The sequence below is a fragment of the Chiloscyllium punctatum genome, chromosome 5, assembly GCF_047496795.1.
Source record: "Chiloscyllium punctatum isolate Juve2018m chromosome 5, sChiPun1.3, whole genome shotgun sequence".
NCBI classification, from domain to species: Eukaryota; Metazoa; Chordata; class Chondrichthyes; order Orectolobiformes; family Hemiscylliidae; genus Chiloscyllium; species Chiloscyllium punctatum.
Window position 1 is genome coordinate 53,032,487 of NC_092743.1, and position 24,311 is coordinate 53,056,797.

Here is a 24,311-nt window from a genome sequence, read left to right on the forward strand (position 1 = left end):
AGGTTGGTGTCCTGTTTCCCTGATGAAGAGGAGACCACATCAGGCGCAACGAATACAGTAGAAAACATTTGTTGAGGCACAGGTAAATTTCTGTTGGATGTGTAAGGATCCTTTGGGGCCTTGGACGGAGGTAAGGGGGAGGTGTGGGTGCAGGTTTGCACTTCTTGTGGTAGCAGGAACATCCCAGGTGGCCACTTTCTTGAAAGACTACAATTTTCCCTCCCACCTGGTTAATGGTGCCCTCCAGTGCATCTCCTCTTCCTTCACCTCCACCCATGAACCCCACCCCTCCCAATGCAACAAGGACAACACCCCCCGGTCCTCACCTTCCACTCTACCAATCTTCGTATACATTGCATTATCTTCCGTCATGTCTGCCACCGACAGACCCAATCACTAGGGATATCTTTCCCTCCCGCCCCTATCAGCATTCCAGAGAGACCATTCCATCACTCACTCTCTTGTCAGATCCACACCCTTCACCAGCCCTACCCCATTCCCAGCACCTTGCCCTGCCACCACAGGAAGTACAAAACCTGAACCAACATCTCCCCCCTCAACTCCATCCAAGGCCCAAAGGATCCTTCCACATCCAACAGAAATGTACCTACCTCCACAAATGTCATCTACTGTATCCGTTGCACCCGATTTGGTCTCCGCTACACTGGGGAGACAGGACACTAACTTGCAGATCGTTTCAGAGAACATCTCTGGGATACCCACACCAACCAGTCCCACCACCCCATGACTCCCCCCTCCACTCCATCAAGGACATGCAAGTCCTGGGCCTCTTCCATCGCCAAACCCTAACTACCCAACACCTGGAGGAAGAACACGTCATTTTATGCATTGGGACCCTGTAACTCCACTGAATTAATGTGGATTTTACCAATTTCCTCATTTCTCCTCCCCCAGCTTATCCCAGTCCCAAGCCTCCAACTCGGCATTGTCTGCTTGACCTGTCCATTGTCTTTCCCATCTATCTGCTCCACCCTCATCACCAATCTATCACCTTCTCCCCCACCTTCATCTACCTATTGCATTCTCAGCTATCTTCCCTCAACCCCACCTCCCTTCCATTTATCTCTCAGCCCCTATGGCCCACAGGCCTCATTCCTGATGAAGGGCTTATGCCCGAAATGTCAATTCTCCTGCTCCTCAGACACTGTCTGATCTGCTGTGCTTTTCCAGCACCACACTGTCGCATATTGATGCAGTCTGACTGAATTACTGAGGTGTGAAGAATAGTGCTGAACATTGTGAAAACATCAGAGTATACCCCCATATCTAACCTACATTCAAAGGAAGGCCATCAATAAAGCAACTGAAGATGGTTACATCTAAGACATGATCCTGAGGACTTCCTGCAGTAATGTCCTGAAGTAATGAGCTGAAGATGACAGCCCAGAATCAGCCCTAAACAGGTTTTACTGTTTTTACATTTTGCGCCCCTGCCATCTCAGTGCTTCATCCAAATACTGACTCATTGTCCAAAGAGAGTGGAAATGGCAGTTAAGTTACCAGAAGGTTTCCTTGCTGGTGTTTATTCTTGACACCACAAGACTTGGTAGAGTCCAGAGTCAATATTGAGCACTACCAGGGCAATTCCCTCCAATTGTGTCTCACAGCAACCACTTCTAGAGTGATGGTGATGGTCATATATGGGACATTGTCTTATTCCATGAGTATGATTATATTAGGCAGTTGCTTGACCAGTCTGTGGGGTAAGTGTGAGATGGCACAAGCCTCCAGATGGAGGAGGGCTTGGCAGTATTTGCTGTGCACAGCACTGTATTTTCCAGAGTTGTTTCTGGTATCAATCGTGATGGTCTGTTTGGTTTAATTCCTTTCTTTAAGAGTTAAGAGTCAGCTACATAGTCATGGACCTGGACGCGTATGTAGATCAGAACAGGCACTTTATGGCTGACTTCACTTATGAACAGATGGGTTTTTACGATCAGTGACAATTGTAATGTTGCTATTAGGTTAGCTTTTAATTACAGACTTTATTGAATTCAAGTTTCACCATCTGTCATGGTGGGATTCGAAACCATGTCCCCACAACATTTACCTGGGGCCTGAGGTCACTAGTCCAGTAACATCACCAATGCCCCACCACCTCTCCCCACTGAATGCCATGGAAAAGGATAAAGGCACTAAATGGCTAACTTCTGTTCTTACATTTTGCAGATAAACTTGCATTGACAAAAGTAATGTTAATCTCTACAAAAATTAACATTCGGTAGTAGAATAGAACATATCATGGCAAATTTAAACTACCGACAAACATTTGAAGGAAATACTTTCAAATTAAACTATTCATCTTAATAAGTATTATTGACATTACATTTTTGATTTCTCCCGTGTTTACCAGGTCATGAGATCATTCCTTCATTAGCGTTTCCCTCCTCCCCAATGACTCATACTGGCCAGAAGGCATGGGTTCAAGTTTCACCTGCTCCAAAGGTATGTTATATCATGATTAAAACTATCTATGACAATTTTCCAGGGAAAGGTTGGCAAACAGGCATGTCAGGTCTTTCGGACATTTTTATTGAATTTTTATTTGATCCACAAATAATTTTCTTACTTACTTAATTACTTTCTCAACTTACATGTGCCCATTGATTGCTAGGACCAATTCAATGACATAGCGGTCCCGAAATCTTTAGGGACTGTACATTTGTATGGACCCACTCAGCAACAGAGGAATGATGGAATGGACTCAGATTTTAGGAACAGCTCATTTGCATGGCTGGGATGAGGCCTGATAAAATGGTGACCTGTAATGAACATCCAATCTTACGTCATTATCACATCTTTCAACTGCTCTACTGTTGCTGAATAATGAGACGACTTATTCAACATGAATATTGCATAAGTATAAATCTCTTCAAATAAAATAGTTGAAGAAAATTGAGGCCATCATTTTGGTCCATACCCTTTACTAGTTGCTGATATCATCTTTCTCCCAGGCAACATTATGCAATTAAGACAGTCTGTTCAGAACCATGGATCTATATTTGACCCAGAGATGAGCTTCTGACCTTATATATACAGGCACCATTAAACTGAAATCTTTCTACTTCGGTAACATGGCCTAACATTCCATTTCTGTAAAATTGACTGACTTTGTCCTCATCTTCATCTACTCATGCCAGCTGCTGATCTAGCAACGTTTTCATTCTTATCTTTAAATCCCTCTATGGATTTCTTCTCATTATTTTTGTCATCTCCCCTATTCCCACACCTTTGAGAAATCTGCACTTCTCTAAGTCTAGCTATTTAAGAATTCCCTATTTGAATCGCTCCAGCTATGTAGTGAAGGAAGCACTGTCACTATAACCTTTTGCCTCAATATCTTCAATTACTAATTTAAGTTACTCCTTAAAATTCATATTTTTGACAAAGCTTTTGACTATCTGACCTAATATGTGACTCAATGTCATATCCTCTTGTGAAGCACTTCAGTACATTTTATTGAATTAAAGGGACTATATTAAAATACATTGTTGCTGCTGTAATATAATTGATATGGAATGAACTGATATAGTTTTTCTGAAGCAAATCACATTCTTTACCAAATTTCCAATCAAAAAGAGATCAGATAGCAATATGTTGGATCATCGAAGAAATGCAGAAAATGTTTGCATAAATCTCTGATCTCACAGAAAGATCTTTTCCTAATTCCATCTAAACTCACCTTTCTGTTTACGGATAAAAATGGTGTGGTTAAATAAATTAAAATAAGTTAAATCATGTTGACAGATCTACTGAGAAATATTCACATTGAGCATTTATATAAACTTTGAAAGACCTTTTACATGTTTTTGAATGAATCAGTTCAAATGAACAGTAACATCTATAAACACTTACATTCTGCAAAATGAACTTAATGATAACATCATGAAAAATTTCCATACATGAGGTTTTTTAAGATTGTTACCTCTGGGGACTAGCTCTTGTCTATAAAATGAAGAATATAATGTGACCCTTTCTAAAGTCTAACTCAGTGACCTGACTGTTAAAGATTAAAGGAAGATTTGACTGTTTAGCTAGAAAGAGGGTACAAGGTATTCATACCCAGAGACAATTATGTTGACAATGGAGAGACTGATAGCCACCAAAGTCCCAAGAAGTTGTTGAAAATATCAAGTTTTAAATAGTTGTGTTTTACACTGTCTATATACTTCCAATATGAAAGACAGCTGATTTTTCAAGGCTGGCCAATCAGCATTTCTACACAAATACAATGCTCAGGCCCCTTGAGTAGCAATCCAGAGAACCAGGCCACCCTTCTGAGGAGATGGGTTCAAATCTCACCAAGGCAACTGGCAGAATTTAAATTCAAGAATAAGTTCAGTTGATAAAAAAATCTGGAATTGAAAGCTTGTTTCAATAATGACATCTACTGAATGATTCTCAATGTACTTGTGAACCAGTGTGGTTTACTACTCTCCTTTTGGAAGGAAACCTGCCATTCTAACCTGGTCAGCTTACATGTGAATTTAGACACACAGCAATGCAGTTGATACTCAGAGGAAAATTCAAGGTGTACCAACAAATAATCACCCTTGCCAAAAATACCCACATTCCATGAACAAATATGTAAAACAGGATTTGTTTTATCATGGCTTTAACAGGGCAAGAGTTTCTAAAATGTCCTAAAACTTTCAGATATAGCAGACTGCTAAGGAGAGAGCAACTGGAGGCCAAATGTCTCAATGGGTAGCTGCAAGGGGTATGCGGATAAAAGCTTGCACTTGGTTAAAAGATCAAATTTGTGCGGATATAAAATGAAGCTGGAATATTCACTGAATTTGCATGAGGGGGGAAATAATCAGGAAAAACTTTACTGTAAAAGACAGTTCACGTTACCAGTCTAGCAACGGATAGGAATGGAAGTAAACCCATAGGAACTAAGCATTGCTTTGGGCTGTGTCTAAGAAATTCAAATGACTACTTAAGGGGCAGTTTAAAGTATAAACATGAAGTGGCTTTTCACTTACATTAAAAGTGAAATGATAAAATTCTCTTCTATTGCTAAAAATATCAGTTAGTGGTTAGACAATAGTGCTTTTAGTCTCTAATTTACAGAAAATGTCTTAAAAGCTATAATCTTGTTATGTCATTCTTTCTTTTACAGTAAACAGTCTGCACAGGGATTGTAACAATAATGATCACTTACCCGTAAAGGGCACACAGAGGCCTCTTGGTTCCAGATTTGGGCCTGTAAGGCTTAGGTTCACCAGCCATATTGATATCTGAAAGAAAGGATACTGGTCAACTTAATACCCACATGGTGCACTCAATATACATGTTAAACCTTGCATGTACTATGTCATGATGCCAGATGATGTAACGCCAGACAGGTCAGACTGTGCTGTGATACCGACTTAATAGTTTTATTTTTCTATTTAATTTCCATAAGAGGTCAGTCACTGAACATATTGACAAGAGGCTGCCAATGTACTTTTAAGAAAAGAACATATAAGTTTATTACACAAAAGAAAATAAATGAAATGTATTACACTAGACAAGAAATATTGGAATGAACTCATTACCAACATCAGAAATAAAGATTCATTCTTTTTATCTCAGCAATGCCCTTACAGACACTCAAATCCCCATGAAGAGCCATCCTCTCCAGGTACTAAAGCTTCTCATTTGGCTGGCATAGCTCTAAACACTCTCCTATTGGTAAATCTCTGTGCATTCACTCAATACATTTGGTTTCATTTAATGTTTCTTCCAAGACCCTTGAAACAAACCGTTAACTCAGCTTACTATTACTCTCAACATGGGTTCCTTTAATCCATGACTTCAATAATACTGAGAGTTCTACAGTAGAGTTTTATTGGAGTCAAAATGTTAATTCATTTTCTCTCTTCGCCAACGTTACCAGATCTATTGAGGTTCTCTAGCAGATTCTGTTTTTTTCAGATCTCCAGTATCCATGGAACTTTGCTTTTATTCATGGCTACAAAAGTCTTAGAGAATATCTTCCTCCATGACAGTCTACAGCCATCTGCGTTTAGAGTTTTCTTCTCACTGACTTCACCACAAAACCTCTCCCCAGCCCCAAATGCTTGAAGGCTGCGCATAACCGCAATACTGTTGTCATTGACCTCTTCGCTCTGCATGAACCTTCTCTCTCTTTCATAGTCCAAACACACAAGTCAGAAAATACCTAAACAATTATGTTCCCAGGTGACTAGTTGGTAAAATCACATGACTTCTTGTAAATACTATTTTGAACTCAATATTCAAAATTGCTCTCTGCCCTTTGAAAAGGTCAGATTTTCATATAACCGAAAAATTAAAATCCATTTCCCTGCACTTTATAACTCAGGTTCTCAAAATAATAATACAAAATGGACCTTCATAACATGCCAAACTGAGAATATTTCAGAGTGCACTCAAAGCATTTCAAAGTGCATGCATATAATCATATCAAATGACAGCTAATCTGCTCCTTAGCACGAATAGCTAAAGCTGCCACAATCACTTATTTCAGTTGATTCACATTCACTGGGACATTTCCTAAGTAGATTTCTTACTAGGTTGTCTTAAAAAAAACAAATTTCAATTAATGTAATATTTTAGTTTATGTGACTCTTACCCATCTTCTTTTGTTTCCATTCATTAGACAATTTCTATGTTATGACATAAACATTTTGGCTATGTATGGTGGCGCTGATGCACAATACACTCAATATTGTAAGAGAATTAAATACTTTTCAATTGTCCATAATTTTACATGTGGTTACATATTTTAAGTCTTTTCCCCCTTGATTTGGCAATTATTACCTTTCGGCTATGCCTGAAGCTCCATAAATGATAAGCTCATTGCTAATTATTTCAGGTAATTAATCTAAAGTGCTTGGTCAGCTTACTGTGACAAAATGCGTAAGGTGTGGACAAAACTATCGTGACAAAACACCACATTATTAGATATGTGTGAGATAATTAATCTCAGTCCAACCACCATCATAGCTGAGTACTAGAGGCTGGATATTCACTACTGAAGCTCAAATCAAGAAATTTCCAAACTAACTAGACTGCTTTGGTTAAAAAGTTTCACAATTTTTGCTCAAGGAGAAGAAGGGTGGAGGAAAAGGTACATTTGCAGAATGATGTAGGTGTGCTGACTAGCAGATTAGTTGCAATATCTGCCCTAGTTCTCTAGGACGCCAGAGAACTAGCTTTCCAGTTGTTTCAAGAGCAACTGTTCCAGTTGTTAGGCTTTCTACCCACTCTTAACTCTTCATACCTTCTGCACCAACTCATGAGTCTACCAATGCCCCTCAGATCCTGTATGCCACTTCTATAACCGTTCATACATTATTCATTAGGGGTAGACTATCGAAATGATGTGCAGATGAAAGAAATATACAATTCTAACAATCTAATACTTTCCAGTGAAACAGGTCTTCATTCATAAATTCACAAAAAGGCTTTTAAATATCAAGTGGTTCATCCCTTATAAAAATGAACTTGCAGTCAATCTCCACAACAAAGGCAACAAATCTTTTACTATCCTCTCTAAAGTGTCAATCAAATTAAGAACTTAGAATTTCCTCGTGAAGATAATTATGGCTTTTGAAACTCAGCCACGTGTTTATAATGTAATAATAATAGTATGAATAACCCTTCAGCCAATGGCAAAGAACTCATTTCAAATTGCTCAGCAAAAGCTTAGCGTTTCCTTTAACTTGCCATAGACAGCCTGTCAATCTAAGCAGCCTAGCAGCTTTTTATGTCCGAAATGCAAGGGATTTAATAACTTCAGAACTTGACTGTTATACAGACCTTAGCCACTTCCAAGAGTATTTAAAACCTACTCCATCAATTCATGACTGGCATACTATGGGTTAATGTCTTTGCAGCAGTCTGAGGACCTCAACCCCTTCACTTGATTCCACACCTTCATACTCTCTTCTTTCCTTACAAATTATTGACACACGTCACTGCCCAATATCTACACATCACCTCCCCTACAATTCCTTCTATTTTTCATACACAGAAGTAATTCCCCAACATCAAAATTGTAAAAGACAATGCAAAAGACATATGGTGATAACCCATTGTCTTTTACACAGGGCCTCTAAGCCATTTGATCCTTTCATCCCTCCTCTTCCTTTGTCAGAAGTATTAAAACCAACATTTTCTAACACCTTTCTGTTCTGAAGAAGAATCATATTAGATTTGAAATGTTAACTGTATCACTCTCTCCAAGATGCTGCCAGGCTTACTGAGTTTCTCTAGTATTCTGTGTTTGTTTCAGATTTTCAGCATCTGTAGTATTTTGCTTTCATTAATACAGCGACCCATTTTATAACTAACCTCTTTCTAATTACATATGTCACCCTCATTTCCTGTAGATTTTAGTTAAAAATGCAATAAATAATATGTACTGTTAAAATTTATTGGAAGTCAACAAACTGGTTTTTCAAAAACGACTAATGAATGGAATGTGGAAATTGCTGGCTGGGTCAGCATTTCCTACCCACCCCTGACTGCCCTGCTAAAGTAGGGGTGAGCTACCTTCAAGAACTGAAGTCGTTGGTGTGTATGGGTACCTGCAGTGCTTTAGGAAGGGAGTTCTAGGATTTTGAGTCAGTGACAGTGAAGGAAACTTGCAGGTATCTGCTAACCTCACCCTTCGAGGAGGTAAAGTTCACTGTTTGGAAAGTGCTGTCAAAGGAAGCCTGAAGAGTTACTGCAGTGCATCTTGGAAATGGTTCACATTGCTGCTACCATACATTGGTCATTGAAGAATTAATGTTGAGGGTGATGAATGGTATGCCAATAGGACAGATTGCTTTCTCCTGGATTGTGTCAAGCTTCTTGGGTGCTGCTGGAGCTACATCTATCCAGGCAAGTCGAGGATATTCTATTACTCTCCTGACTCAGGCACTGTAGATAGTGAACAGTCATTGGGAGACAGAAGGGGAGTTACTTGCTATAGATATCCTAGCCTCTGACCTGATCTTGTAGCCACAGTATGAGTATGACTGGACAAGTTCAGGTTTTGGTCAATTGTATCCCCTAGGATGTTAGTAATGGGGGATTCCATAATGGTAATGCCATTAAACATTAAGGGATGATGGTTATATTCTCTTTTATTGGAGGTGTTATTTGACATGTGTGGTGTGAAATGTAATTTGCCACTGATCAACACAAGCCTGCATACTGTCTAAAATTTGCAGCATTTGGTCATGAACTGCTTTAGTATCTGAAAAGTCATGAATAGTACTGAATATTGTGCAATTATCAGTGAACATCCCCACTTCTGACTTGATGATAGAAGGAAGGTCATTGAAGATAGTTGGGCCTCAGACACTTTCCTGAGGAACTCCTACAGGGGTATCCTGGTGCCAGGCTCACTGACCTACAACAACCATCACCATCTTACTTAATGCCAGCAATGACTACAACCAGCAGAGAGCTTTTCCCTAATTCCCACTGACTCAAGTTTTCCTAGGGCTCTTTGATGCCATGCTTGGTTAAGTGTGGTCTTGATGTCAAGGACAGTACCTCTCACCTCAACTCTTAACCGGAGTTCAGTTCTTTTGTTCATGTTTGAGCAAAGTCAGCAATGAGGTCAGATGTTGAATGACCAATGGAATGCAAACTGAGTGTCACTGATCAGGTTATTTCTTTGTGAGGGTCACTACATAATACGGTTGACATTCACTTCCATTATTTGTTAATGATCGATAGTACTCTGATACGGTAATAATTGGCTAGTTTGAATTTTTCCTGCTTTTTGAGCACAGCACAAGCCGAAGGAATTTTGCATATGTTGGTAGATGTTGGAGCTGTACTGGAACAGCTTGGCTATGAGCCTCAGTGGCACAAGTCTTCGGTGCTACTGACAGAATGTTGTCAGGGCCCATACCCTCTGCAGTATTCTTCATATAATGTGAAGTGAAACAAATTGCCTGAAGACTAGAATCTGTGGTGCTAGAGATCTCAGGAGGAGACCGAAATGGACTTTCCACTTGGTAATTCTGGCCTGAAAAACATTAAAAATACTTCAACCTTATTCTTTGCACTGGTGATGGGGATATTTGAGGGGCTTTCATCTCTTGTAAGCTGTTTGATTTTCCATCATTAATGGCAACTGAATGTGGCAGGACAATCAAACGCTGATCTGTTGGCTGTAGGAATAGCTTAGTCCTGTCCATTGCATGCTGCTTCCACTGTTTGACATGCAAGTCATCATGTATTGTAGCATTACAAAGTTAACACCTCCTATTTAGGGTAGGCCTAGTGATGCTCCTGGTATACGGTCCTGCACTTCACATTGAAACAGGTTTGACATCCCAGCTTGATGGGAATAGTAGGGTGGGGGACATGCCAGCCATGAGGTTACTGATTGTATTTGGATGTAATTCTACTGCAGCTAATGACCCATAGTGATTCATGGATGTTCAGTTTTGAGTTGATAAAGCTGTTTGAGGTCTGCCCCATTTAGCACAGTGGTGAAGCCATGCAACATAATGCAGATACGCTCAATGTAAAGACAAAACTTCAACTCCACAGTGACTGTGCAGTGATCATTCCTACCACTACCGTCATGGACAGTTACATCTATGACAGATAGATTTAAGAGGACAAGGTCAAGGATATTTTTTCTGTTTTGTTGATATGTTGTGCATAGTCTTGCAACTATATGATTTCAGACTCAGGCAACTAATTCAATAGTGGTATTGCCAAGTAACTCTTGCTGATGGACATATTTTTTCTTTATTCTTGTATGGGACATGGGCATCATTGGCAAGGCTGAATTTTGTTACCATTCTTATATCTACCCTTGAACTGAGTCAGTTGTTAAACCATTGCAGAAAGTAGTTAGAAGTCAAACATATTGCTTTGGTTCTGGACTCTCATGTAACTCAGACCAGGTAAGTATGGCAGATTTCCTTCCCTATAGTGCATTAGTGAACAAGATGGGTTTTTACAACAATTAACAATGATTTCATTGATGCCATTAGACTAGCTTTAAATTTCAGATTCTGTTTTAGTTAATGCAAATTCCACCATCTGTCATGCTGGTAAACCCAGGTCTTCAGAACATTAGCCCTGTGTTTCTGAAACACTAGATTGCTAGTTCAGTGACATTACCACTATGAAACTGCCTCCCATTTTCTTATTTTTAAATAAATCTGGGCAATTTGTGAAGTAAATTTTATTTTGTAAATCTGTCGGTTTCTTCAATTCATTATTTTAGAGATGTAGCCATAGCCTGCATTTTAAACTGCTTGTTTTGGATTCAAGACTTTCACCTGTAGCTGATTTTCAAATAAAGGGCCTTCAATTAACTGGGTGAAGTTTGATTGACCTCTTAAAAATAATGAATGTATTAGCTTGCTTCCTGGTTTGCAGAATCTTCAGAATATTTTTTTCATGTCCTGAAATTAATTCTCATTTCCTTCAGGACAGTATGAATATTCCATGAAGTCCAGGGAGATCAGTTAATCTTAAATCCTTATAATTTAAGATATAGCTTTGGTATACTGGTTATAAAATTCTCTAAAAGCGGCATCTACTGCAGAAATGATCTTCTAGTGAATATTTTTGGGAGTAAAGTTATTGCATATTCATTTTCATAACTAATTCTGTATTTTAATATTCTAGACATTGCACAACAATATGTGAGAGCTGTAAAGGACAACGCACAGGCAAAAAGTAAGTTTGAAAATGCAAAAATGTGGGAAGACTATGAAATTGCTTTGATATGTATGTATAAATATGAAGTTTAACAGTGACTTTCCAGACAATTTTTAATTGCATGATGGACTGGGCACTCATAATTATTAGATTTTATTGAGAACACAAGCACATATATTTCTGACCAGCATTTCCTTCCTTGATTAGAATGAAGACCAGCACAACTTAGTTTCCTTGTTGCACGCAATATGGGCAAAATCTTATAACAAAGGGTGGTGAGTGCCTGGAACGCGTTGCCAGAGGAGGTAGCGGAAGCAGACAGAATAGCAGCATTCAAGCAGCACCTTGACAAGTACATGAATAGGAAAGGAATAGTGAAATACAGATCCTCTCAGTGAAGAGAGTTCCAGTGTGAAAGGGCAAAATGTGGTGGCACAGGCTTGGATGGCTGTAGGGCCTGTCCTTGTACTGTATTGTTCTTTGTTCTTCTTTGTATAAGGGTCTGAATAATGTAGGGTAAGGCAGGAAACAGAACAGAATCAGGCAACAAGTGTGGTGAGGCTAATCTTGGCATTGAGATAATCTCACTCCATCTTTTACACAGTATAGTGAGGCTTTCTGTAGGCAATGATGAGATGTTAACTGATGGAGATTAACATATTTTTATAATGCCCTGTTAACAACACAACTCACCTCATTTATATTCAGCCTCTTACCTCACCAAGTCAGCTGGATGTTGGTAAAACCTTACAAGTAAAGTATAACGGGGCAAATTCTGCTTGCTCCAAACAACTTCCATATTAGAAACCAGGCACCAATATCTCCGGGACACCAGCTATACTATCCCCGTAATCCACCAACATTGGCATCTGACATAGGTCAACCTCTAAGATCAATCCTGGCACATCTCTGATCCACTTACAGGGCACTTTGGCATCGTCAATGCTGCACCTCAGGCTGCACAGAACCATAGAATCCATACAGTGCAGAAGGAGGCCATTCAGCCCATTAAGTGCACACTGACTTTCTGAAGAGCATCCCACACCCAGCCGCCTACCCTATCCCTGTAACCCCACATTCACCATGGCTAATCCACCTAACCTGAACATCTTTGGACTGCGGGAGGAAGTCAGTGAATGAAGAGGAAACCCAAGAAGACTTGGGGAGAACATGCAAACTCCACACACACATCCACCTGAGGTTGGAATCAAACCTGGACCTTTGGCACTGCGAGGAAGCAGTGCTAACCGTGGAGCCACTATGCTGCCCCACACATGACCTCATCCAGGCCAATCTGTCAGCAGCAGACGCACTTGCCCATGACAGTCTCAGCATTCTTGTGGAGACAAAGTCCCACCTTTATGTCAAGAATACCCTCCATCATGCCGTATGACACTACCATCATGCTAAATGGGACAAATTACGAACAGAAGTAGCAATTCATCCATGAGGCACTCTGGGCCATCAACAGCAGCAGAATTGTACACCAACATAATCTCCACAGCAACTAGCATTGCGAGTGTGTGTGCTGTGCTCAGGGACATGCACCCAACCAGACTATCCCACCTGTGCATTACCCCATCCAGCAGGATTTGTCCCAGGATCATCTCTGTATACAACCTTCAGGGCAATTCTGGGCTGACCATATTTGTCTGGGTGCACAATGGGCTTTTAAAGATGACTTGGGCGCAAGGGATGTTGGTGTTTCAGCATACATCTGCTGGATGGCAAGTTGTACTGGGAATGAATCATGGCGAGAAGGAGCAGAAATTGGATGTGAAAGATGCCATAGGAGAATGGCAGTTAATGAAAGAGGTGAGCTTGGTTCAGAAGTTGCAGGAATTTGTTTATGAGTATGTGAAGCTTTTTAGGTGCCAATAGTGATAATTTTGTGAAAATGTATTTGCAGAAATTTCATCTACTCACTATATTCAAAGGTGAAAACACACAGAATAGGGAAAAGATGTTTTATCCCTGTATTACTAAATTACTGACCAATGTGCTTCATCAGATGTTCCTCTGCCTGCAGCTATTGGATCACCTGGATACAGTGACTACAGGAAATCTGTGAGAGGTGAAGCACATGCCTGTAAGGTAGCCCAATCTTATTTCTGTTATTTAAATGAATTAGCAGTAAATCAGCTTGGCCCCATTTGAAAATGTGCTTGCCCTGCCTGATTTTATTTTGTATCCATAGTACCCAAGTAACACAATAAGTCCAGATGCAGAAACTGAAACATCTGCTCCTTTGTGAACACTTGAAGTGTTATATCCCAGGCGGGGGTTTTACTAAAGCATCAGATTTCACCATAGGCAAGCATTACAAACTCATCTCGCTTCCCAGAAGCTGTGAGGCATTATCTGAGAAAGAAATAACAAATGCATTGTGCCCAGTTATATAAATGCAAAAATATAGATTGATTTTAATTTTTCACATTTAATCCTTTCTCTGTTTCCCTGAGGAATTAAATGGTACCTGCAAGATCATCAGCATTGTGATGAATTTCTTAAGGCTCCCTCTGATCAATTCCTATTAGGAACACCATAAAAATAGGAAGAATGTTTGATGTGTTCTGCTTCTAGTAACATTGTCAATATATTTATAGAGTCATAGAGATGTACACTCTCGACTCTGTACTCCAGCACTTGCAGTCCTCACATTCTCCTTACCATTAAGTGTATAGGTCCTGCCTATTTGCTCTACCAAAATGTAGCACCTCACATTTATCTAGATATGTTGATAGATATTTATCTATAAACCCCATGTTCCACTCCTTGGCCCTTTGCCCCATCTAATCAAGGTCCCGTTGCACTCTGAGGCAAACTTCTTCACTGTCCATTATACCATCAATTTTATTGTCAGAAATTTACAAATTATGCAAAATAGTATAAATAAAATGTCTCATCATCCCATGTAAAATAACGGAATTACAGGTATAAACTTCAGAGATTCTTAGTAGAATAACTTACTAACCAACAGCCAGAGTTTTAGAAGGGCACAATTCCTTCAGAATTTTGGATGAAGTGGGTTATGAAAAGCAATCTGAGTTATTGTATAAGCCTTCCAGAATGTTCCTAAGAAATTTCCATCAAATAGTAGAAATTAATTAAACTCAAACAGAGCATGAATTTGGGGAAACATAATGATTCAAAAATATTTTGATTGAAGAACAGTAAACAATATGATTCAATGTAGCAAATCTAGTCATAGTGGAGGAACCGAGTGGTGGGCAAAGTAGAGAGCAGGAGTTCCAGGCTTTTTTTGCATGTAATAACTTTTAATTTTCTTCAACTATTTGCACATTACAGGTAGAAGTGAATGTGAAGACTGAGTGGTAGCATTGCTAGATTATTAACCTAGAGACGCTGCTAATGTACTGGGGACTTGGATTTGAGCCTCGCCTCAGCAGATGATGTAATTTTAATTCAATAAAAAATATCTGAAATTAAGAACCTACTGATGTCCGTGAAATCATTGTCGATTGTTGGAAAAACCCATCTGGCTTACTAATGTCCCTCGGGGAAGTAAATCTGCCATCCTCACTTTGTCTGGCCTATAGGTAACTCCAGACTCACAGAAATGTGGCTGACTTTAACCATCCTCTGAAATGAAGAAAGTGAGGACTGCGGATGCTGGAGATCAGAGGCAAAAAGTGTGGCACTAGAAAAGCACAGCAGGTCAGGCAGCATCTGAGGAACAGGAGAATCAACATTTCATGCATGAGCCCTTCATCAGGAATAAACCCTGATGAAGGGCTTGTGCTCAAAATGCCACACTTTTCAAATATCCTCTGAAATGGTCCAGCAAGTCCAGTCTAGCAAGCTCAGTTGTATCAATCGCTACAAAGTCTTGACAAAGATCGAATTGGTCAGGTCCTAAATGTCATAGCTGCTAGACTGGCTCAAAGCAGGTGATGAGAGAACTAAAAAGAGAGAAAAACCTACTTGACCTCATCCTGGCCAATCTTCCAGCTGCAGGTACATGTGTTCATGAGAGTATTGGTATGAGTCACCACTACACAGTCCTTATGGAGACGAAGACCCACCTTCACACTAAGAATAACCTCTATCGTGTTGTGCGCCACTATCACCGTGCTAACTGAGACAAACTTCGAACATAACTAGCAATTAAAGACTGGGCATCCATGAGTCGCTGTGGACCATCAACAGCAGCAGAATTTTACTCCAACATAATCTGCAACCACATGGCCCATATATTGCCTACTCAACCATTACCATCAAGCCAAAGGATCAACCCTGGTTCAATGGACAGTGCAGGAAGGCACGCCAGGAGCAGCACCAGCCATACCTTAAAATGAGGTGCAACCTGATGAGGCAACCAAATAGGACTCCCTGTGTGCCAAATAGTATAAGCAACAAGTGACCGACAAAGTTCAGCAATTCCACAACCAACAGATCAGAACTAGGCTCTGCAGTCCTGTCAAATCCAGTTTTCAATGGTGATGGACAGTTAAACAACCCACTACAGAAGAATGCTCAGTGTAGTGTCTTAGGCCCAACTATCTTCAGCTGCTTCATTAATGACCTTCCCTCCATCCCAAGGTCAGAACTGGGGATGTTTGCCAATGTTTTCACAATGTTCAGCACCATTCACGACTCCTCAGACACTGAAACAGTTCACATTCAAATGTGGTAAGGTCTGAACAATATCTAAGCTTGGGATGACAAGTGGCAAGTAACATTAGTGCCACACAAAAATATCAGAAATGGCCATCTCCAATAATAAACAATCAGCCACCACCTCTTGACAGCCAATGGTGTTACCATCACTGAATCCTCCATGATTATCATCCTTGGAGTTACCATTGACCAGAAAGTGGACTCACCACAGAAACATTGTGACTACAAGAGCAGATCAGACGCTAGGAATATTCCAGTGAGTAACTCATCTCCTGACTCCCCAAAGCCTGTCCATTATCCACATGCACAGGTCAGGATTGTGAGGAATACTCCTCAGTTGCAGCTGTACAGCTCCAGCAACACTCAAGAAATTTGACACCATTCAGGACAAAGCACCCACTTGATTAGCACTATATCCACAAACATTCACTACCACTACCAACAGTGCTCAAAAGCTGCACTGTATACTATCTACAAGATTGACTGCAGAAATTCACCTGTAAACTGGGCAAAGTAAAATCCACACTCCATTAACAAATGAAGAAACAGAATAAAGAAATTTTGATCATGGATAATAATAAACACATACATTTTGATATATGAAACCTCACAATAACAGATGAAAGTTAATACAGACAAAACACAATATGACATTGCACAGACACATACAGACTCCAAGAATGGGTTGAGATTGTTTAAGAGAAACAATACTGTAGGACATAGAGGCTCATTCTGACTTATCAACAAATGTTCTGGGTCATTTTGGCCAAAACTGATGACTGCCCAAACATGTAAAAATAAGAAGTCATGGTGGGTGGGCAGGAGTGAGTCATCACATGGGCTAGAGAAATGAAACTGAATAGTGGATTCATGATCATGGGAAGCAAATCAAAAGACACAATGATATGGCTGGTGTAGCATTGCTGCTCCTTAAGGCCCTGGAAAAAATTTTAAAAACTCTCACTGTTAGCTCTAGTGATCCATTCTCTGATGTATAGATTCAGTACTTCGAGTCTGAATTTGAGTGCTTTTGACCTATCGTCTTCCCTTGAGGAGCTTTTGCGTTTCCTGCATCCCTGATGTAACCTTAGTGGCAAGCTTTGAATTGGATCAAATGTGGTGGTGGGGATGCTACTACTGCTTGCATGCCATGCTTGCATTGAGGTTTAATACCAAATGCAATGGTGTTACTCTGCAGAAAGATAAAGTATGAATATCTAACTTTAAAGCTTAAAATCTAAGTAAGATTATAATTGGTATTCAGCATATTATGCTTCGGTCTATAATGAACCTTCTTAATTCTGCAGTTCTGATCGGTACATATTTGCAATCATGGAAGCATTTATTCACACTGAAAGAGCTTAGACATCATTTTTCTCAATAATGAAGCAATTTGCACTTGAAATTTTAAGAGCCCTCAAACTGTCAAAATAAAGCAAATGCTTTGCATTCTCCCTTTTTCTGTTCATCTAGTGGTCAGAAGTGTATTCTACTCCAACACTATCTGCAATTCTCCATGAACTGCCTGCTTATATGTTAATACCTTCCTTGCCAATACTTTTACAGTTAAGTATTTTGACTTCTGATGTTCAATTTTGGCATTTTTGATGACCTGAGAAGACCAGTGTCACAAGAGGAACTGGAAAAACAATGATACCATAAGGTTTATTCAGTCAGATGTTCCAGGAATGAGCATGACATTAACGTGGTAAAAATAATAACTGCAGATGCTGGAAACCAAATTCTGGATTAGTGGTGCTGGAAGAGCACAGCAGTTCAGGCAGCATCCAACGAGCAGCGAAATCGAGGGCTTTTGCCCGAAATGTCGATTTCGCTGCTCGTTGGATGCTGCCTGAACTGCTGTGCTCTTCCAGCACCACTAATCCATGACATTAAAGTGCCTTGCATTTGATGTATGTGTCACTGAATTGAGCACAAAAATAGCAATTAAATTCAAACTAGTTCCAAAATCAAATATGTTAACTATTCTAGCAGAGACTATGAGGTATGTGCAAACATAATAGAGGACTGTTTGCCAAAGCAGGGCATCTTGCAACATGTCTAGTTAGTTACACTTACAATTGCATGTGGAAGTTTGATATTTTACCCACAAACTTGTTCGAAGTGCAAGATGGTAATGGTACATTTTGAAGAGCTTTTCTCCTCTCATGTTTCCATATAAACATTTTGAGGATTAAATACTTTCAAGGGTTAGAAATCAATGCAGGCTTGGTGGGCTGCAGAGCCTGTTCTTGTGCTGTATTGTCCTTTGTTCTTTGAATACCGCCAAACATAAAATCAGAATGAACCAGCACAAATGTATAGCATTTAATGTTGCAATTCTTTAAAAAAAATAAATATACCAAAAATACTTTATTGAGTGACAATTGATTAATAAAGTTGAAATAAGTTTATCTCACACACAAAAATACAGTTTAAATCTGCATTAATCACTATCTGTGAATGATCCCATTTTTAATGTTTCAAACAAAACTATTTCCCTGATAATGTTGAAAGCCTGCAAGCAAGTTGAATTAGCAGAAATTTTAAATGGTGATTAAATCATCACAGAATCATGGAAGAGTTTTGGCATGGAAACAGGTCACTTGGCCCATCATGCCTGTAATAGCCCATTAAATGAGCATCATTATCTAGTGCCAATCTTCTACTTTTTTCTCATAGCCTTGCGTGTTATTTTAATCCAATTAATCATCCAATGGCCCATTGAATGTCTCAATCATCTTGGAATTATATCCAGTTTTGTGGCAGGGCCAGCTTCTTGCCAATTTTTTTAGTTGGAATGAGCTCAAAAAAACACATAAGCTTGAGTTGCATTGAATTTAGTTTGCACTTCAAATTACGTGAGCTCTTGGGTCGGTTATGTGATGTTTTGGTTAGTTGTGTTGAAGAAAAAGCAGTGCAATTGAGTGGGAAGACCAGGCAAATTAATGTTCATTACCATTAACATCTGAGCGAGCTTGGACATGTTTTAAATTGTAAAATTTTGAAATGTTTGATAATTGTTTAACATCAGCAAATTAACTGCCCCCTAATGTAATTTCCAGATTTTCAGTTGTTTCCTTTTTTTTACCATATTTAGATATTGTTGTCATAATTTAATGTGTGTGCCTTTTTCACTGCAGTATATATCATGCACTTCAACTTATAAGGGAAATGCTGAACATTGTTTGTGCCAGGAGTAATTTGCAGTGCAAAAGAAGGGAGGGTGAGGTACAGAGATAACACTTTGCTTGCAATTTAATAATCACATCTGTTCTCTCAATCAACATAAATGTGTGTAATTAGCAGCATCTTCTTTATAGGTGACCTGAATGATGTAAACACCATAAATCACTGCTCAGCTCCTATACACTAACTGACTAGAGACAACTGTTGAAAGACTTGCCCTAAGATGGACAAAGACAACAAATTAGATGAGGGCAGGCTATTTGGAACATGCCCTGCTTTTTATGATTATTCAGATACTGAAAATTATCTTGCCGTTGTTTAAACAACTAAATTACATTTTATCAATGTGTGAAGTTGCGTATGAATCTGAATTGCCAGGTTCCTCGAAGTTAAGTTGTGTCCATATCTTTAAAATTAATAATAGTGCTGTTATTCATTGTCACTGGGATTTTTCAAATCCTGAGAAGTGAAACAGGAAATATTCAACATTTTAACACCCATATTATATAACTAAGTTGCATTATTCCAGATATGTAATAAGCATACCTTCCTCCTGAGAATTCATCAGAATTAGGGCAAATATAGTATTTTGACCTTAAAGCACTGAAATTCTTTCCGTTTGGATAATAAATTGTTTCTAACATATTAAGAAGCAGGAATCAACAACTTGAATGAATAAACAAATAACAGTTTGCTTTTTGTTTTCAGACAAGGTTGGTAATTAGGTCACCAACTGAATGCCAGAAAAAAAGTTATCAATTTTCTTCCCAAATGTGTCACTCATGGGGCATCAGGGCTTTATCTGCAGGCTAAAGACATCATTATAGGTTCCCCAAACTCGAGAATCAAACCAAACATAATTTGTGTTCCCAAGAACTTAGTCAAATAGTTAAAACAAATGGCCCAATGCTATCTTTTAATGCACTGTCCAATAAGCTGTCAAAGTCTTCTGAGACCTCTTGTATTCAATATTGCTGCATCTCATCACTTTCAGCTTGGCTTAGAACAGAAAAAAAGACTTCTTCTAATGATCAAGTTGATTTGCAGACTGCATAAAATTAGGTCTTTGTGGTTTCAACAAAAATTTACAATGACATACCAGTAAGTTCTTTATGTAGCAGCTGTTCACATAACTTCAATTACGTTTACTCCACCAAAACACTTGAGTAAAATAATTCCAGTTACATTTCTGTCAACTTTCATACAGTAAACAAAATAAATCAGACTGTTACTTTATTATATTCAGAACTCAAGAGAATAAGAAAAGCCATGAGCTAATATGCACACTTTGTTTCTTTCAACATTAATGTTCTAATTATGATACAATCTCAAGGCAAGAACTCAAAAACGGCTGTACTTAAAGGTCAGAAATTCTGATGTTTTATTGTTTTGTCCTTAAGGTTGTGTGTGTTGTGCCAAACGGTTTTGATTTGTATTTTGTTAGTCCAGATTTAATTCACTACTGCAGCTTCATCAACTTTATGCAGATGGATGTTTCAGTTGGGTCACTGAAGGGCATCCATTGCAATGATCGATCAGTCCACAGCTATGGCCATTGGTATTTCAACTATATATTCATCCACACAAACAACCAAATTTAGCTTGACAAACTACTATTTAGATTTGGTTCACAGCGATCACGTCAGAATATTGACATGGAACAAAGGTCATCACTGTTGAATCTGAATTCCTGAGGGTTTCCCTAATTGACTTGAATCCTAGCAGGTAACTGCAACTCACGTAAACGAAGACGGCAGTTGTGATGACCTAATGGGAATCACCTCTTGTTTGTAAAGCAACGTTTTGATCAGTGATTGAGATTGCACAATAACAAGATGTCAAAGTGAATGAAATAAATTGGCTAATTCTAAACTGGCACCAGACAAAAAATACCAGTGAATCTGTCAGATCATCATTAAACAACTGGCTCAATGGCACTTTTAAGGAATGGTTTAACATCACTTTGTGAGGTTGACACTAGTCCAACAGTATGTGCTCTGAAGCGGTCCCGCAAAGCAACCAGGGTGTGAGTGGCAAAAGAAAAGGACAGACCACTTCACTGGTGTCCTTCTGTTGACAAATTGTTGGACTATAAGATTAAAAGACATTGTTGCTGGAGTAGATCAATATTGAGCCAGCTTGATAAGGGCATGGCTGATTGATTGTGAATTAACTTTACTTTCCTCACTGCTCTCCACTTAATTCTTCACTTCTTTATATATCCCCTGAATGATGAACTGGACATTGCTGTTACAAATGCGAGACTTTGGCCTGCCTCTTTGATTTAGGTTGAAATGCATGACATAAAAATGCTTGAAGACAGACCCATGTGGTTTGTAATTAAAATCTATCGAAAATCGGGTGTCCACTTTCATAACCCGACACAAAACAAAGGCAGCTGGTCTTCTGATTAACACTTAAACATAAGTAGACCCTGAAAAGGGACATATAAACAGACACTGCTACAAAACATAAATGGAAAAAGGCTGTTTTTTGCATGCCACATGCAGGATGCCGTAGTTCTCTACTTGAAAAGATAGAATTTGTGGAGATGAAGAACCAGAGGGTCCCTTGCTGCTCAAAACCAGTTCTGAGATACTTAGAAAATGGAGTGAAGTGGATTGCAACAGCAACTGGAAAACTCACTCTGGAGGAGCAAGGAGGAGGAGGCTTGCTGAAAACTTCAAGAAGTTTGGACTTGAATCAACAAAGCTACCTTAGTGTGGAGAATGTGGTATAATGTGCAAATGGATTTTAAAATATTTTAGTTGTGTTAATTAGTCACTATTTCCCCTGGCAGAAAAATTAACTTTACTGTTATATATTTGTTGCCAATTAAATAATTTTAACTCTCTAGTATTTTACGTTCTTTTCTACAGTAATATTTTTAAAATGTGAAATTTTGCCGTTTAAGTATTTCCTTTGATTGCTGGGAAATTCATCGCGAAATGATCAGTCTCTATGGTGATCGTCTACCCCAATAAACTGGCAGGACAAGCATAAGACATCTTGGCAATTCCCACTGGGGTTCAAACACTGGCAATCTGCTTGACTACATCAATATTCTACAAAGGAGGGTTCTGATGACTGCTGGACTCATCACTGTGTTTTCCAAGTTACCATCTTCAGCAGCTTGGCCCCTAAACGGCAAAACCAATGCCGCAAAAAAGTTTAATCTCAAAGGCATTAAATACCTCACAACAGCACTGATCCTTGTAGCATAGCACGGATCATAGACCCCCAGTCTGAAAATCAACCCTCCACCACCACCCTCTGTCTTCTACCTTCAAGCCAGTTCTGTATTCAAATGGCTACTTCTCCCTGCATTCCATGAGGTCTAACCTTGCTAATCAGTCTACCATGCGGAACCTTATTGAGCGCCTTACTGAAGTCCAAATAGATCACGTCCGCTGCTCTGCCCTCTTTGTTACTTCTTCAAAAAACTCAGTTAAGTTTGTGAGACATGATTTCCCACACACAAAGTCATGTTGGCTATCTCTAACCAGTCCTTGCCTTTCTATATGCATGTAAATCCTGTCCCACAGGATTCCCTCTAACAACTTGTCCATCAACAATGTCAGGCTCACAGGTGTATTGTTCCCTGGCTTTTCCTTGCCACCTTTCTCAAATAATGGCACACGTTAGCCAATTGCCAGTCTTCTGACACTTCACCTGTGACTATCAATGATACAAATATCTCACCAAGGGGTCCAGCAACCACTTCTCAAGCTTTCCACAGAGTTCTCGGGTACACCTGATCAGGTCCAGGGGATTTATCCACTTTTATGCATTTTAAGATATCCAGCATCTTCGCCTCTGTAATATGGACATTTTTCAAGATGTCACTATCTATTTCCCTACATTCTATACCTTCCATATCCTTCTCCACAGTAAACACTGATGCAAAATACTCGTTTAATATTTGGTTCCACATATAGGCTACCCTGCTGATCTTTGAGGGGTCCTATTCTCTCCCTAGTTACCCTTTTGTCATTATGTATTTATAAATATCCCTTTGGATTCTCCTTTAGCCTACTTGTCAAAGCTATCTCACGTCCCCCTTTTGTCCTCCTGATTTCCCTCTTAACTATACTCTTACTGCCTCTTCTAAGGATTCACTCAATCCCTGCTATCTATACCTGACATACGTTTTCTTTTTTTTTCTTAACCAAAACCTCAAATTCGCTAGTCATCCAGCATTCCGTACACATACCAGCCTTGCATCCCACCTGAAAAAAATATACTGTCTCTTGACTCTTGTTATCTCATTTCTGAAGGTTTCCCATTTTCCAGCTGTCTCTTTACCTGCGAACATCTGCCCCCAATCACCTTTTGAATGTTCTTGCCTAACACTGTCAAAATTGGCTTTCCTCCAATTTAGAACTTCAACTTTTAGATCAGGTCCATCACTATGTTAAACTATGGTCGCTGGTCCCAAAGTGGTCCCTCACTGACGCTTCAGTAACCTGCCCTGCCTTATTTTCCAAGAGTAGGCCACGTTTTGTAACATCTCTCATAGGTACATCCACAGACTGAATCAGAAAAGTTTCTTGTACACACTTAACAAATTCCTCTCCATGTAAACCTTTAACACTACGGCAGTCCCAGTCTATGTTTGGAAATTTAAACTCCCCTACCATAACCACCCTATTATTCTTACAGATAACTTAGATCTCCTTACAAATTTGTTTGTTAATTTTCCAGTGACTGTTGGGGATCTATAATACAATCCCAATAAAGTGATCATCCCTTTCCTATTTCTCATTTCTACCCAAATAACATACCTGGATGTATTCCCAGGA

At 39.3% G+C, this 24,311-nt stretch overlaps 1 protein-coding gene across 9 annotated transcripts in view; it reads right to left on the reverse strand.

Moving 5' to 3' along the window:
- The window catches only part of LOC140477084 (RNA-binding Raly-like protein), a 910,390-nt gene that overhangs the window by 271,585 nt on the left and 614,494 nt on the right, over positions 1 to 24,311 (reverse strand). For all 9 annotated transcript variants that reach the window (XM_072570320.1, XM_072570322.1, XM_072570321.1 and 6 more), the window contains one exon: positions 5,189 to 5,264. In XM_072570320.1, coding sequence (XP_072426421.1) covers positions 5,189 to 5,264 — 76 coding nt within the window. The remainder of the gene's footprint in view (positions 1 to 5,188; positions 5,265 to 24,311) is intronic.